The following is a 17,159-nucleotide window of genomic DNA, read 5'->3' on the forward strand; positions in this document are numbered from 1 at the left end:
TAAAATATCAATAGCGGTATAAATTTCCTATTTACGGCCAAAGAAGTTCCATTTTAGTTGCTGTAGTTGCTTATAGATAATAAATGACAGGGAAAAAACAAATGTAAACGCTACATCCCGACTGTCGGTGAATGATCAAGTATAAAACCAAAACAAGTGGTGAATGATCATTTATCGGTTCGTAACGTACCACTTTTCACTTGAAAAGTTTGAATGAATTGAATGGGTTGGGATTAAAATGACCTACGGTTTCAGTTGACAATAAAACGGAGCAATATGAAGTAACTAAAATAAGCTATACAAAGAAAAAAATATCATGTTGTTGTTTTATTGTCAACTGAGCTTCCAGGTCACTTTAATTCCAACTCATTCAATTGTAATGTTTTGTGCGTAAAATATTTTTTTATTTGCTGTAATCGTCCCTCAGTAGACAACAAAGTAATTAATGTTCATATTCATTTTGATATTCATATTAATATTGGAATAATAAACAATAAGCAACTACATTCTTGTATTTGGTTGAATTTTATGGTCGCAACTTGTGTGCTACAATTTGTCCACATTTCTTCTGAAAATAGTTTTGATATTCTCGCACTTTAAAGAATGAAATTGAAATTTTTAAATTACATCATATTCTATTATATTTGAATTTTTGTTTTTGAAATCACTTTTTTGTCCGCAAAAGTATCGACAGCTCTTCAATAAGTAGACGATGTTTTTTAAAAATTTAGATGAAACGAAAACTTTCACTTTGATAGTTCAATGGTCAAACTCTACAACCATTGCAAAAAAGATTATATGTTTTTTTTTTTAAATCGGTACTTGGTTTCTAGTGTCCAGAATGCTATTTTCTTTCATCAGAGATTTATCAAAAAAAATAAAAAAAAAATGATTAAAAATATTTTTATTTGCTAAAATGTAGTTGATTTCATTGTGGTATATGCAAACGAATTTCCATTACCGTACTTCAATAATCTCCATATTACAGGTATATCAAAACAAAAAACTCAATCAAATTGGGAGGAAAATTTTAAAATGCTACATTAATAGGCTTCTTTATTTTGCTGATTTTGCAATACTCTTAGATTCAAAATGAACTGTTTGATATGTTTCGTCTCCACAATGGTCAAGTCAACGTCAAGATTATAGACGTTTCATTTCAAATCTGAAAAAAAAAAAAACAAATAAAACCCTTTTGAATACAATCATGTTTTTCATGTCAATAAGACGTATACAGAATTTTTATGTTTTTAAACGACTACAAAATGCACCGAAATAAATAAACACATACACTTTATATGGAAGTGAGCGTTGTGTGTTGACACATGAAAAGTGGCATTTGAAACGCTGACTTTTATTTCTAACTTTAAATCAATACAAAGAGTCGATTTCGTTTCTCAAAATTTGTTTATTTACAGATAAAGTTTTTGCGCTGTTGTATTTATGCTAAAAAATAGCTGAGTCGACAAGTTCTGCTGCTGAACGCGCTCCATCATTGGAATACATAAACTTAATATGAAAACATTTAATCCGTTGAATGGTAATTGACGTTTGTCGTTTCATCAAAACTAAATAAAATTTGGGAATCACATCACATTACACTGACGTTGAGCTCATTAAAGAAACATAGTCATTCATTTTATTCGCGATGAAAATGGATTTCTTTGTCATGGAACCGTTGTCATTTTGTATGTCTCAACAAAAAAAAACTTCACAATTCTTTTGTGTGGTCGACATGTTTCGCTGTTGTTTCATTTTTGTTTGAAAACTGCTATGTCGCCAAAACTTGACGCATGGAAAGCGATGTGCAAGGAGCTGACGACAATTTAAAGATTTCAAAGATATTTTCAGAATGCATCAGTTAGATCTTGGCTTTCGTTCGATCAACAAGTAGTCAAAATGGCAAGACTGATTTCATTGGAAATCGTAGACTTTAAAAATCTTCAAGTGGGGACAATTGAATGGAATCCGGACGAACCGGGTTTCAGTATAATTAGTGTTCGGGATTTTTATCGTGAGTATTTTTTTAAAAACTATTTATAGATAAATTAGATAGAGACAAAACTCAATTGAAAACTGTAATCACATTCAAAATACAAACAGAACGCAGTACATTGTTTGAAGCATTTCAATTTGCTTTTGGCCATGACACTGATGCTGAAGTGGCCGAGGTGATTGTTACATTGCGAGATAGTGGTGGCAATATGATTCGCTTCAAACATTCTAAAAATGTGGAAATGGACGAAGTCACAACGACATATGAAGCACAGGTCATTGGCATTGATAATGAGTTTACAGTGAGTGTTATTTGTAAATGCGTATTTTAAATGCCATATTTACCAAATTATTATAACATTTAATCAGGCATGCGAGCAAAAAGAATATTTTGACAAACTGGCACAGCTCAACGTGTTTGCATTAAACGGGATATTTTTATTTGGTGGCGGTGCAAAAAATATCTTGGCCACCAACAATCTCGATTTACGATCATTTTTGGAAATGCATTTGCTACATAAGGATCGTTGCGATGATTACGAAGACGTGAATCTAAACATTGAACAATGCGCACGTCACGTTGCACAATTGAAGGAGACAGCAAATATCATTAAGAAAACACAAGATTCATATCAATCTCTGACTGAAGAACGAAAACAACAAGTATTTATCTTTAATGGAGGCAATTATTATGATCGTCATTGTGAGACCCTTTCTTTATTCCAACAGAAACAAGCGGAACAGGATTTTTGTTTCTGGAAGTTGTACGCTCATTCTGAAGAGAAAATGGGCTTAGAAAAGAACGTGGAGAACATCAGTGGATACGTTGACGATGGTGACGGTGATTTCCAACGTCGGTTAGATATAATCGAAGAGATCGAAAATTGGGTATATAAAATATTGCATATATATTCTTTAAATTAGTAAATGGTATTTTTCTTGTACGCATAGGAGTTTAAAGTGATTGAAAACAATTTGTTGGAGCATATTAACAATAGCATTGAGGTGAACAAGCAATCTTGGGCGACTATTGCGCAGGTAAGATTGAATGGAATTTAGAGAAAATAGATAATTAATATATTTAATAACATGACAGCAATGCGGTCAATCGATTCAAAGAGAAATCGAAATGAATAAGGGTGACATTCTCGTTTTGACTAAGGCGAATTTCAAACCATTTTTCCGCAACAACAAATATTCCCAATTCAAACACCGTGAATTGGATTTGATCATCAAACTCAAGGATTTACAATTTAGTTTGATGACAACAGAATTGGGCGATGAAACACTGTTGAAAGATGATGTTTTCAAAAAAATGAAAATGTGCGTTTCATCTGACACAAGTGCATTTCATTTATCATCGGTAGAAGGCGAAGAAATAATGAAATGCATGCGAAAACTTCAAAATGAAGTTTTTGAAAAGCTTCAATTGGCCACATTTGCTGATGCTGAATCGTACAATTTTGAAATGAATAACATTGATCCAGTGGTATGTGTTCCAATGTGCGACTTTTTTCTTGCCTATACAGGCACTCATAGTGATTGATTATAACGAGTTTATAAATTTGTTGTATTTCACAGGATGATAATTTCAAATCATTTTTGAATCAATTACCCAATGACGGTATGACCAAAATTCATACAAAGACCCAATGGAAGGTAAGGACGGACAAAAATATTTTCAAATGATTTTTGAAATTCAATTGCTAACGTTCAACTTTGAATTATCAGATTCGACCGGAAGATATTGGAAATCGCATTGTGCTTCAGGTTGACAATTCGCATGTTGTACCAACCGCTTACTGTCCCTTTGGACATATTGTAAGATCCGATGAGAAACCATCGATGTATGATTCAACCCAACTCAACACATCATTGCAATCAACTCTATGTGATGTTGAAAAGAAAATCAATGGCAATACTTACATTGTGAATAAAATGAAACAGGTGAATAAATTAACAGTAATACGATTGTACAATTAATTCATAAGCAATATTTTTCAGGCAAAGAAACATAGCATTGTTCGTTCGGTTGCAAGAAAAGAAGCGGCAGCAACATCAAATCAAGATGTACTCAATCTGCAGGCACAACTGTATGAAAATGAAAAAAAATTCGTACGTCGTTTTCTTAGTGAGTTCAAAGACGTGATGTCAGAGCTTCGTTTTGATCAGTTCCATGCAGAAACAACAAAATCTATAATGATGGCTTGGAATTGCTTCGAACGGCACCAAGATGTACTCACAACGAATGTGCATGCAAACATTCAGGGACGAATTGTAAGCCTTAAAGAAGATTTGCGTGAGTTGGTAGGAGAATATCAAATTCACAAGAGTGAATGCAGTCATTTGAAAATCGAACAGGAATCATTGGTAAATGCGATTCGAGATGAAGCAACGGATATTTCGAAAATTGCCATTGCATTTTTGAAGAATACATATGCGAAGGCTGACAAAAGTACATGCGAGACATTTATCGCAGGAAAAGAATGTGTCATATCTCATCTAAAGGATGAAGTCAAGGTAAATACGAATGGTCTGCTTTATTTAATAATCACATTGCATATCGAATTTACTCTTTTTTTTTTCTAGGAGAAGAATTGGGAAACACCAGAAAGCTTCGATGCTGAAATGTGAGACATGCTATTTTTTTTACTCTTGAAAGGAAGTGACGAAGCTTCTAATTAATTTAATATTCACAGATTGCCTGACAACTTTTATAACTGCATTTCATTGGATAACGCGGAAAAAGTATATAAGTTCACTTATGCCAACCCGAAGTCATTCGCAGAGACATACAAAGTCCTTGAATCGCATTTACATTCCACCGCTGATTTGTTCAAAGAAAATTTCGTCTATTACGATGACGAAAATTTTAAAAATATTCAACGTGAAAATAATAAGAAGAAAAAAGCTGCCCAAGTTGAAATGATCGCCGAAAGAAATTCGTTTCAAAAACGTTGCGTTGAATTCGAGCAAAAAATTGAAGACTTTGATAAACATTATATCGACATTGCTGAGAAATGTTCATCAATTGGCATTGCCTTGAATCCGAAAGAGTTCAGTCTCAAATCACCAATTCGTCAATTGGTGGACGATCAAGTCAACAATCCTGGATGTGTTGATATGATGATGTCAACGTACAATCATCACAATGCTGCTCTTATTCTAAAATTGGCCATGAATCTAACCGTGGAATCACCCATTCTTATTTTTGACAGCCTCGATTATATCATCGAACCACAACTGATCAGGTAAATTGGTTTTCTTTGGAAACTCATTTCAATGAGATTATGAGCGTGTATTTTTTTATTGTTTTTCATTTTTATCAGCCCCTTCATCGACTATTTACAAGAAAAAGTCAAAGCAGGCGCAATTCAAGTGATTTTTATGTTACTGAATCCACAAGAGGGGCTATCGATTCCAAATGCTTATCAAATGTGGATTGATAAAAAGGTGACTTGGTATTTTTTTTGAAGACGATTAGAGAGAGAACAGTTTGATTGATTTTCATAATTTACAGGACGTCGAACAAATTGCAAACACATCAGATCTATTGAAAGTGGGCGTAGGCGAGCAACAATCAGACCATTTGCAATCCGAGATGGGAGTTCCTGCTTTGGGCATATCGTCAATAGAACGTATAGATGGTGCAGCAACCACTAGCACCCTCCTACCGCGTGGTCGAGTAATCACTAGCACCCCGTTACCGAAGTAACACGTGTCATGCTTAACTGTTTGCCAATTTCAAATGTGAAACTATCCAGAATTTCATTTTTCTATAAGCATTCTCAATTCTATACTCGTGATTTCATATAAATCAATATATTAATTCCTAAAGAAACAGGGATTTTTTTCGAATTGATGTTGCGAATTTACCCTTTATTTGTACCCTTCAAAGAAAAAAAAAACAAAGACAACTAACTAAGATTGTGCATTATGAAATTTGCTTTTACCAAAAAATTGTTATTATAATAATTAATATTTGTGACATACAAATTTATGTTTCAAACAATTATGTTTCCGATTTTAAGCAATAATTGAAAATGCCAAAAAAATAAATGAAAATAGAAAAAAAGAGAATTAAATGATTAATAGCGAATACAATAAAATGTTTCTATAAAATGCTACACTCTCTTAACTTTTATTGAAATTTTCATTTGTTAAATTGGCAGCTATACAAATTAAAGTTCTGAGTTTGACTTAAATAAATATTGATAAGGTATTGATGATAAAAACATTGAACTTGTAAAACACATGTATGCCAACCAACACGTTTTACCAAGATATGTTCTAAAGATAAGTATGAAATTTGAATAATAAGACGCAGAAGGTAATAATTTCGATATTGTAAACATGTCTGACGTAAATGATTCACCAAATTCAACAATTTACAACGATTATCTTCTGATAAAATCGACAAACAATTCTATGAAGTAGCTTAATTGAAAATGTAAATTGTATTTTCCCTTGAAGTTCACTTTTATTTTCTTTGAACCATACATGGGCACGCAAAAGATTTAAGGGGGGTCCTCAAAAAAACCCTAGCAAATCAAGACATTCTTTCTCTAGCAAATAGAAAGAATTTTCGGCTGTCGTCGGAGGGGTCCCTCGGACGATTTAAGGGGGTTCTCCGGGCTTACACCCCCCTGTGTCCATTTATGCTTTGAACAGAAATCTTCATTTAATTTTCGGTTGTGTTGCTGTGCTGATTGAACGACGTCACTGCACTCAATATCACATATGGATTTTATTCGTCATAAATCTGTTATCAACGGTATAGTTATGTTTATAGCTTGTCACCAGGTACTCGTTCAACGATATCTTTGCTAAAAATAATGTACTTGACAAAATCATTGTGCACAGATTCAACACATGTTCATCGGAACTTTAATTTATAGCAATCATATGTGACAACTTGACGACACATACACACATTTTCTGTTGTCAAAAAATGTCAAAATGCAATATATACTATATATGGATCAAATAGTTTTAATTTTAAATAAAAAACGAATTTAATGCCTATAAGATTCTAAAAACAATACATATTCTAGACTTACAAATGTATGACTATTTACAACGAATTCTACTAAACTATTAGAAAAAATGCAACCCACTTTCTTATCAATAAGCAACTCGTTTCCAGTGATACCATGTCTTTATAATATCAAATAGCAGTGTGCCTGGGCTATTATCATTCCTGGATAATAATTGACTCTGGCCATATAGATCATAGTCTGAGATAATGTGATTCTTTTCAACTCCAACTTCAATTAATCCATGGGCGGAATGCAATTGTTGATGTGATGGTTGCAACACATCAAAAGTCCCAATAAATGCAATGCATATGCTGTCTGAATCGTAACCCTTTGTGTGTTCACCTTGATACTCCCATCCACGTCCAATATATATGCCACCATCATCTCCAACAAGGAAATTATAAGCGATATCATTCAATCCATCTGTTTGGTGTTTCTCTTGAATTTTCTGCACTCTTTCGATACACTTGGTCTAAATTGAAAGGACATTTTTAGAAAATGCAAATGATTGATCGTTTTATTTCTTGCACGTACCGTTGTGTTACAATTTTCTGTATTTGTTGAAGCAATGATAATTCTTTTTACGGGAAGTTTAAACTCGGATAAATTAAATTGGGAAGATTTTGCATTCCATTTATTTCTCTCAATAATATTTAGATCTTCTGTTGATTTTCCATCTAAAATTGAACAGAACATTTAACCGTTTTTTTTATTTCATACCAAAATATATTTGATTACACAATTTTGAACTTACATTGAACGGTAGGATTTTGTTGAAGTATCATTTTTGTTAAATATGCGCCAAACAAAACTCCGGTGAGCGTACAAATCAAAACAACAATCATAAACATCCATATCGATCTTGATTCAATCACTTTGTGATTGTTGGCCAGTGTCACATGGTAATCTAAATAACGAACAAAATTTTCATGAAATTATTTTATCACATCAAAATAGTATCATTTATGAATAATAAAATACCTGTCAAACCTGTTGGACCATTAATTTGTCTTGATTTTTCGTTAGACATTTTCGATGCAGTCGATTTTTTAAGTCAGCTGTTTTGTCAGTTGAAACGTTTATGATTTGATTTTGCGAACAGAGCGGCAATTTAAACCATTGAGACGGGCTACAAAAGTCTTCTTATCAAAAGAATAATTGACTTATCTTATCAGTTCGTACGAGATAAAATCAATGCTTTAAATTATGGTCGGTCACAAAAGAGTCGACTATAAATAAGATCAAGTGAAAAGTACGCTACTTGATTCTTTTTTTCAATCATGCTTTCTCATTTTATAAGGCTGGATCCTCAGACCAGACACATATCTAAAAAAAGGTGATCACACGATGAATGATTTAAAAACACATGATCAACTTGAAACGTGTAGTACTCAATTAAATTGGACTTACGATATTCTATATTTGTAACAGCAATTTTGACTTGATTTGCTACCAATCACTTGGTGCTTCAATCAAGTGGTTACCGATTTCTGCATGATTTCCTAGCTCCATCGTTGATGCTTGAGTATTACACTCACTTGCGGTAAAATTGAGCCAATTATTGAACTCGAATTTGTGTTTCAATATTAAATTACTACAGGAAATTGTAAATTTTGTAAATAACAAGTCTAGAGAAAATGTGTTGCGATGTTTTAACTTGTAAGCGGCAAAAAGGCGCAATATCAAGAAGAGCCAGTTGTTTATCAATTTATTGACTACATATTATTGGTTATTGAAAGAAAATGTCTAAAAATATTACATATGATTAAACGAGAACAAAGAAGAAAACTGAAGTACAGCTAGTTACAAATTAATAAAAATGTCTTCTCTACCAGTAAAACTTATTAGTTTTCATTTATTAATGAAGAAAAAAATTGATACTTCATGGTGAGCCAGGTTAATTTTGTATTCACAATAAAGTATCAAGCATGTTTCTTATTAGAGCTTTGAAATATTTCGCTATAGCTCAAATGATTATGTCAGTTCAATGCTTCCAATTTTGGATTTCAAAATAGAGCACGACCAGGACTCTCTGATAGTATCAATTGTCGTTGACCGTACAGATGATAATTTTTGTTAACTTTGCCCAATCGAACACCTTCGGCAATAAGAGTTTGAGCGGCGGATAACTGCTTCTGTGGCGGTTCTTCCAAGTTAAAAGTTCCAATGAATGCAATGGAAATGCTATTATGATTGTATCCTTTTGTATGGGCACCTTCATAATCCCATCCACGTCCAGTATATATGCCACCGTCACCACCAACCAAGAAATTATAATTACATTTCGTTTTAACGATTTATTCGCAAATGGTTTTAATTCGTGTGATGAACACTGAATTTATATACAAATCTCCTGCCTGCTGTAGGGAATTACCAAATTAAAAAATACATCGAACCAATCGGTGTGAATCATTGATCATCATTTATCAAAGAGCAATCGCAATTCGGACAGATACTTATGACACCATCTACGTAAAATACGCTGAGTACAATGTAAATCAAACGTATATCTCTAAAACGTTTCTCCTTCTTCTTCATCTCCTTCCCCTCGCTATACTTTTACATTGAAGTAAGCCTGTTTTACACAGATGGCGTTTTTCTGTAAGATATGTGACATCACAATACAATCATATTGACTGCGCTCATCTCTCGCCATTGACCATGTTCAGTTTTAGACGTAATATTAGATAAGCGTTTGTGCATCCGTACATCCCCGATGATACGTGATTTATTGTGTAATTTTGTCGATATAAATAATTAAGACGTATTAAATGGTATTTTGACTACTGACTTGAATTTAAAATAACCTTACCATATTATTTCCTTAAAACAGATCTTGAACAAATTGAAGCGTGAACTAAATCGTATTTATACCATTTTATGGCAATTTCGTTGTCATATTATGGTAGATCACAGTAATGAAAGGCTCCATTTTGTTTTCGTTCGTTAATTCAATATCAATTGATTTATTTATTAGTTACAATTTCTTTTTGGAATGTATTGATTCAAGGAAAAAACATCTTTCTCAATGATCCGTTGTTGAAATGTAAACGACAGCTTTAGATTTTAAGTTAAAACATATGTATGATGAAGATCTGGTCCACTTGAAGAGATTATTAATTTAATCATGCACTGAACATCAATTGAAAACATACACCAACATTTTTTATGATTCAGTCAATAATTTTATTTATAAAATACATTTAAAAAAAATAGATGTCTTAAACAAGCGTAACAATAAAAAAATCTAAAGACAAACTAAATTGAAAAAAAAAAAAAGAGATTTCGAAATGAAAAAGAATTGCATAGAAAATGTTTGCAAGAAAAAATATCAAACGTCTTCAAAATGTTACACGTTATCCTTGACTTTATCGCACACTTGAGTTTCTTCACAAAACAAAGAAAATATTGATCGATACCTATATATCTACATCTAAATTTCATAATATCACCTAATATTTTCAGTCCAATGATCCCATTTTTTAATAATTTCGTATAACGCTAGACCAGGACTTTCTGACGGTATTAGCTGACGATGACCATAAAGGCTATAATCCGATGTTAATTTTTTTAATTTGACTCCTTCTTCGAGAATTTTCTGTGCTGCATATAGTTGCGGTTTTGGCGGTTCGATTTTATTGAAGGTTCCAATGAATGCAATGCAAATGCTATTTATATTGTAACCTTTTGTGTGTGCACCTTGAATATTCCATCCACGTCCGACATACACGGCTCCGTCGCCACCAACTAAAAAATTGTAACCAATGTCATCCCATCCCCGTGACTCAATATGAAATGTTTGAATCATTCGAACACGATATGTGCATGATGCCTACAAAGCAACGATATTTAATATTTAGAAATGATAAATCATATCCATTTAAATACCTGTGTCGTGCAATTTTCGGTAGCCGTATGTGCTATTATTACGCGTTTTGCGGGTAAATCAAGAGGTACCAGCTCATGTTCTGGTGGTTGCGCAATCCAATCACTTCTGGTTACGATTCGTAATGGTCCGGCTGTATCTGTGATTAAATCTGAACCTAAAACAATGCACAACAACATTATATTTGAAGCAAATATCTGAATTTTGGTACAATATTAGTAGAAATTCGTTTGGATTCATTGACTGATCGCTGTTTTGATTATAAAAGGGCAAATGATTCGGAACTAACTCTAAACACTAATTCTACAGATAAGTTATCAAAAAAAGATATTAATCATTCATGTTCGTTGTTAATTATTAGTGTAATAACATCAAAACAGCGATCAATCTTGTGTCTATTTTGATAATTTTCATTTACCGAACATATTTTTATTATGTTAGTTTGAAAATGATTATGCGACCTTTGTCCCTTGTAATGTAACTTTCCGAATTAAATTATTGAAACGATAAAATAAATGATTTTTGTTTGCAAACCTATTGAAGATGGTATTGGTATATTCAACCGTGAATCATCGCCGTCGCCAATTCTCTCTTCTGAAAAAAGTAACCACAAAATGTGGTTTCTGTGTCAGCAAATTAACAGATTTGGACAGGGAAAGAAGAAATTTTTTAAAGCAGAATTGAAGTGGCGATTCAGTCAAGAGAAGAAGAATTTTTGATAAGCATAAATAAAGTAGCCCGGTTTTAATATTTTTACCATACTTACTTGTCGAATGCCTGTTCGTTCCGTTGCTATTTAATTTCACCGTCAATATTATCGCCAACAATGAACAAGCTAATAATCCGGCACCAACAGCGCTCACTACCGTCTGTTTATTGGTCCACTTTGATTTCTTTTGCAGTTCATCGGGATGTTTGGTAGATGGAAAATCTAATGGTAACAACAAAACACACAATTAACAAGTGTTTCCAATGATGAATATACACACAGGCGTTTACATGTGCATGAAATTATAGAAATTGATTTCACAAATATGAATGTATAAAAGAAGGAAAAGAATTGAAGCAGATAGAACGTCAGCAGACAAATGTAAACGCTACATTATCTGGAATTTTTGAAACATTTTGTTCTTGTTTCAATGATTTCAATATTAACAAAAACAAGCGATTTTTTTTCTCATTCTTTCGGGTCTATGAAAATGCAATTAAAAATGACGTAACAATATTGTGCTTTAACATAAACCAGCTATAAGAAGACAAACTGTTCCCCACCATTTAATTAAAACTTTAAAAAAATCTATTGTATTCATTGTATTCGCTTCAATTTGATGAACTTGTTTCGTGTGCTAAAACTTAATCTCGGTTTTACCAGCTTTTTTGCATTAAACTTTATATTTGCTAACGTCACTCATATAGCAAGCTTATATGACAGATACACATTGGGAAATCGAATTTTAACAATTTTTTTACATTAGTCACTGCTGCATGCACGTATTGTGCTTTGCATCGTCACAGGTCTGATATATTGTTGATTTATACGAAACTGATTTGAATTTATGAACGAAATACATGAATCGAAAAAGCAAGTATTATGGAATCATCGTTTCAAAGAATTATCGCATTGTTGATCTTTAACCCTTAACCGGGTAGTTCAAAATACTAACGTTATCGGGCAAGTGGGGCCTCTTTTTTCTATTTTCAAATTTCATTGAATTTATACGACGAAAATTATTCTATAAACATAATAGATATTGAATTAAATATTTTTTTTTGTAAAAAGGATGAATTCAAGTTTCAGTTCAGTAGTCAGTTAAGTACAAATTTTGCACTTCATTTAAAAATTTTGATTGGAAAATGTATTTGTATGGAAAATGTACGTCCGGTAGTTGTTCAAACCTCAATACAGCGCTACTTAGGGAACCAAATTCAAAACAACTTTTATCAACGATTAGTAAAAGGATGAAAGAATATATTACAAAACAATTTGTTTGATTAAAATAATATTTTATGCGATTTTATGTATCTTTTTTTTTTTAAATTTGCTACCGGGCCTCAGAGGCCTGACCTGTCCGGTTAAGGGTTAAATTTGATTTCAAACGCAAAAAAAATCAAATACATTTTTTACGAGTATATCTTGTTGTGACACGAATGAAAACAAAAAAAAAATTGAGGATAATTGTGGTTCCCGTGTGCAAAAAAATGTTACTCTTCGAAAAAAATCACATATACTATACCGTCAAAATGTCGTAAATTGACCAAACATTTTACACGTAGGATAAATATTTTTGGAAATGGAAAACTTGTCTCTATGAAAATTCTTCCAATTATTTTACTGTTACTTTTTTATATGTTTCTCTTTCTTTTCTTCTCTTTCTATCAGGTAATACCTGTGCTCTAATCTAACAAATTGTATAATTACAGTGATTTACCCTTTTCACGTTTACTTATGTTGTCGGCACTGTTGTTTACGTATCCGAGATTATCGTTTTCATGTTGTTCCGTCTCCTTCCATTTGTTTTTATCGTAAACAAATTGTTTTATTGTTACTGGACCCTGGTAAAAAGTTTTATTACCGAATGTGATATCGGAAGAATTTTGCACCGCAATGCTTCCGATATTCGGTTTAACATCATTATTCGCGCACAGAATACTCGATTGGCACAAATTTGGTGGATCGACATTTTTATTAACTAAAACTATTCCACTAGAACATTTATATTCGTTATTATTATTATTACAGTTAATCACTTCGTCAACATCTGAATCTGAATCGATAACACTGGAATCATTTTCATTTTCGTCGAGTGTTACAATCGATATATTATTGCTGCCAATTGAATTTCTCGTTAATGATCTCTGTCTATTTGTGGAACAATCATTCAAATTATTCTGTGCGTGTTCACAAATCGCATCATCGATTTGAATATTGGATGTGGTATTTGGTGTCGTTGTTTCAGTTATTATCGCAATTCCATCACCTTTTCCATTATCAATGTTGACTGTTGAACTTAATTCCACAGCGCTTAAGACTATGCCGGACATTTTGATTTGCGTCTTGAATAAATTGATTATTTTGCTCGTTCGCTCATTTAATCCGAATCAGACACCAAAAAAAAAACACTGTAAAACTTGAAAGGTACGGGTATAGAATGCATTAATATTATCAAATTGTGATTTATTCCTTTGTTTATAGTCACATTTGTATTTCGATCGATCATTGCCTTGGTATCACATCATATTTTTTTGGGCTCTTAATAAAAAATATAAACGCACAGATGAAAAATTCAATGGAAATGATAACACCGATTTTTCTTTTTCTTCCGTTTCATCCGACGATTTGCATCAAATACTCCCGAAAACTTTCATCACCAGTGTCAACTTATCATAAGATGAATTTGACAGATAAAGAAAACACGCGTACAAAATGAAATTAGCAATTTACGCAATAATTCTTTATGTAACGAGAATGAGATGTAAGAACAACACAAAAATGGAATATTAATCAAATGCTAATCGAATCTGAAACAATGAACGCGCACACACAGCGTCCGCTTGTGCGACAATAAAGCTACTGATCGCGATTTTTTTTTCAATCTTCCTCGTTGTACGTGCACTGTGCCTCGTTCATTAATATTTTAGTATGTATTATAAACATTTGCAAAAAAAAAACGAGATAAACAAGTTGTCAGCACGATTACAAACACACTGTCCGATTCGTTTGCGTTCTGAGAATTACTATTTACACATAAGCATTCGACAAAATACACACTTTAATAGTTGCTTGATACAATACTAATTTGCTTAGAATGTCTCAGAGGCAGAACCGTGTAACGTTCAACATCTCAATTGTTTCGTTGAGAATCTTTCTTTTCCTCTCCTTCTCTCCCTCTGTCGATCGTCAAATTATAATACGGTGTGTGTTTGAAATTAAAAAAAAAAAAATGTTTTACCCCAAAATTCATAAAACTTTCTGCTCTCCGAAATCGAATTAAGTCGTGATCGTAATATAAATACATTAAATCAATGCGCACAATTCTTTATATAGAATAAATGAAATCTCTGGCTAAATCAACTACCAGTGTATGTGAAATGTTCAATCCACACAGACACCTGACCAACGAATACTTGCAATTTTAAAACTCTTTGTCATTCAATAAATATAATTGCCTTTACTTGTGTGTTGACACGATAAACACACATCGTAAATAACGTGAAATGGCTCATTCTCTTTCTCAATAAGAACGAATGTTTTGACTATTGAATAAAGATACCGAAACCACGAAACAGAATTATAATTGGTCGAACAAAGAGAACAAGTACAACCCACTGTCTGTTAATTATTCAATGTTATCATATGGTGTTTTTTTTTTTTTTTTAAAAAAAAAAATGAAAGAAAAACGAAAGAAAAACTTTATTATTAGTTCGTTGTGCTACAATTACTTTAAACCAATTACCAATGATACGCCATGTTTTTCATGTTTTTCACGATTTTTATTTATTCTCTGTGTAACTAAGAAAATCTGCATAATTCTTAAACTACCAGATAGCATTATTTCATTTTTGTTCTTGTATTATCTTAATGTGCAATGATAGAGATAAGTTCAATCTTTTATGTTCTTCTTTAAATTAATTTTAATTTATTGCAAATATGTGTACAGAGAATGAAATTGATAAACAGACTATACGAATGATGATTGGATTTCTTCACTCGAGATAGATAAGCGCGTTTGTCCAGTTGCGTGAAAAGTGGCGAGAATTTAAGAAATTATTTACTGTCGTCGTCGATGTTTATGTTTGTTAGATTCGTCGCTACTTGACGATGACGACGACGAAGAGGAGGATGATGATGACGATGACTCTGAATCGGAACTGCTTGACGACGATGTGGAATGACGCCGATGCTTCTTCGATTTTTTACTGTGATCGGATCGTTTTTTCTTATCTTTACTGTGGTCGCGTCTCTTTTTTTTCTTCGATGGTTCTGAATCGGAATCACTTGAATCACTCGCGCTGTCACTGCTGCTCGAATCTTTTCGCTTGCGTCGACGTGATTTTTTTGGCCGTGAATCTTCATCCGACGATGAACTGCTGTCGTCACTTGTGTCTGACTTCATTTTCTTTTTATCACCCTTTTTGCGTTTTGTTTTCTCTTCGCCGGATTTCGATGATTCTCCTTTATTTTCATCAATTGTTTGGCCATTCTTCTCTTCGGCCACAATATCCCGTTCTCTTGATGGTGTTCGAACCAATTTGTAGAGTTTATTTTTTGCAGCGTTCTCTTGTTGTGCTTCCAATTCCTTTTGCAGGGCGGTACTTTTAGCAAGTTCCTCTTTTGCTTTTCGATCAGCATCGAAACTACTGCCTTCGACAAAGTACTCCGAAATTCCAAATGCTGAACGTAGCATTGCATTCTTTTCATGTTTTGCAGCAGCTATTTGATGAGTGTCACGCACGACATATCGTCCAAATTCATCTTTCGGCAATTGTTCACATTGACTTTCACCCAGCAATTTTTCACGATAGGCTTGCACTTTCGCTGCTACTTCGTCGGCCGTGTAATCTTGTTCTTCCAACATTTCTTCAAATTCCAAGACTTTCACTTCGATTTTACGTTTTCGCTCGTGCTCAAGGATTTCTTCGTTTGGACCTCGATTATTTATTGCTTCTGCTTTTGATAGTTCAGCTTCTGTTTTATATTTTACATTGTCTTTTTTACCTTGACGAACAAAGGCCATATTCCGTTGAACGTGGCCATTCGTGCCAGAACCACGGGCCGTCGCCAATCCAATTCCATTATACATTTTTGTTTTTACAAATGTTTGCTTTTTAGCTCAACTGAAACAATTCGGTGCACAGTAAACGTTTACAATGCTTTGATGTAACAACAAATGAATATCGTGTTGAAACTTTATTGAAACCACGAATTTAACACTGAAACCAGAAAAAAATTGAAATAATTATTTACTGTGTTCGTTTTATTCGACGAATTTGTATTTTGTTTTATACGTATAAAATACGATAGCCAACACAAAATGCGTGTTTATTTAAAAGCAAATGTCAAATTAACAGAGGTTTCAGCTTGATTTGATGAGCTCATTAAAGTGGCGCCCTCATGACAGCCGGTGAGTGTTGTTGATTTAAAATCTTGCTTACCATATTTAAGTAATGGTTCATTCACAATTGGTTGGGCTTTTGAATAGATTTCGTTTTATTTTTTTATGATAAAAAATAAACTAAAA

The 17,159-nt window shown here is 32.9% G+C and overlaps 3 protein-coding genes across 3 annotated transcripts; 1 reads left to right on the forward strand and 2 right to left on the reverse strand.

Moving 5' to 3' along the window:
* Positions 1-1,899: 1,899 nt before the first annotated feature.
* Positions 1,900-5,797, forward strand: LOC116337606. Its single transcript, XM_031762285.1, has 13 exons — positions 1,900-2,014; positions 2,104-2,297; positions 2,365-2,658; positions 2,725-2,883; positions 2,947-3,033; positions 3,092-3,484; positions 3,577-3,654; positions 3,727-3,942; positions 4,000-4,515; positions 4,585-4,625; positions 4,695-5,246; positions 5,325-5,448; positions 5,516-5,797. Exons 1-13 carry the CDS (start codon positions 1,900-1,902, stop codon positions 5,708-5,710), a joined length of 2,964 nt encoding a protein of 987 aa, XP_031618145.1. The 3' UTR covers positions 5,711-5,797.
* Positions 5,798-6,985: 1,188 nt separating this feature from the next.
* LOC116337675 (peptidoglycan recognition protein-like) lies at positions 6,986-8,110 on the reverse strand. The gene is made up of 4 exons (XM_031762435.1): positions 8,016-8,110; positions 7,789-7,941; positions 7,569-7,711; positions 6,986-7,506 (listed from the first exon to the last, which is right to left on the reverse strand). Exons 1-4 carry the CDS (start codon positions 8,062-8,064, stop codon positions 7,120-7,122), a joined length of 732 nt encoding a protein of 243 aa, XP_031618295.1. The 5' UTR covers positions 8,065-8,110; the 3' UTR covers positions 6,986-7,119.
* Positions 8,111-10,335: 2,225 nt separating this feature from the next.
* On the reverse strand, positions 10,336-16,952 carry LOC116337607. The gene is made up of 6 exons (XM_031762286.1): positions 15,694-16,952; positions 13,350-14,014; positions 11,687-11,851; positions 11,455-11,514; positions 10,923-11,077; positions 10,336-10,866 (listed from the first exon to the last, which is right to left on the reverse strand). The coding sequence occupies exons 1-6, from the start codon at positions 16,719-16,721 to the stop codon at positions 10,483-10,485; spliced, it is 2,457 nt and encodes an 818-aa protein (XP_031618146.1). The 5' UTR covers positions 16,722-16,952; the 3' UTR covers positions 10,336-10,482.
* Between the last annotated feature and the right edge of the window lie 207 nt (positions 16,953-17,159).

Source organism: Contarinia nasturtii, unplaced genomic scaffold (assembly GCF_009176525.2).
Source record: "Contarinia nasturtii isolate CC-2019 unplaced genomic scaffold, AAFC_CNas_1.1 Cnas_scaffold_285, whole genome shotgun sequence".
In the NCBI taxonomy this organism is placed as follows: Eukaryota; Metazoa; Arthropoda; class Insecta; order Diptera; family Cecidomyiidae; genus Contarinia; species Contarinia nasturtii.

Excerpts from the sequence above, each read along its gene's own strand:
- LOC116337606 (XM_031762285.1), top strand. The coding sequence starts at position 1,900 with ATGGCAAGACTGATTTCATTGGAAATCGTAGACTTTAAAAATCTTCAA. Across the intron at positions 2,015-2,103 it reads TAGTGTTCGGGATTTTTATC|AACGCAGTACATTGTTTGAA; the intron begins GTGAGTATTTTT and ends AAATACAAACAG. Across the intron at positions 2,659-2,724 it reads CTGAAGAACGAAAACAACAA|AAACAAGCGGAACAGGATTT; the intron begins GTATTTATCTTT and ends TTATTCCAACAG.
- LOC116337675 (XM_031762435.1), bottom strand. The coding sequence starts at position 8,064 with ATGTCTAACGAAAAATCAAGACAAATTAATGGTCCAACAGGTTTGACA. Across the intron at positions 7,942-8,015 it reads TGGTCCAACAGGTTTGACAG|ATTACCATGTGACACTGGCC; the intron begins GTATTTTATTAT and ends TTCGTTATTTAG. Across the intron at positions 7,712-7,788 it reads ACAAAATCCTACCGTTCAAT|ATGGAAAATCAACAGAAGAT; the intron begins GTAAGTTCAAAA and ends GTTCAATTTTAG.
- LOC116337607 (XM_031762286.1), bottom strand. The coding sequence starts at position 16,721 with ATGTATAATGGAATTGGATTGGCGACGGCCCGTGGTTCTGGCACGAAT. Across the intron at positions 11,852-13,349 it reads CATAAGTAAACGTGAAAAGG|ATTTTCCATCTACCAAACAT; the intron begins GTAAATCACTGT and ends TGTTACCATTAG. Across the intron at positions 11,078-11,454 it reads ACCAATACCATCTTCAATAG|GTTCAGATTTAATCACAGAT; the intron begins GTTTGCAAACAA and ends GCATTGTTTTAG.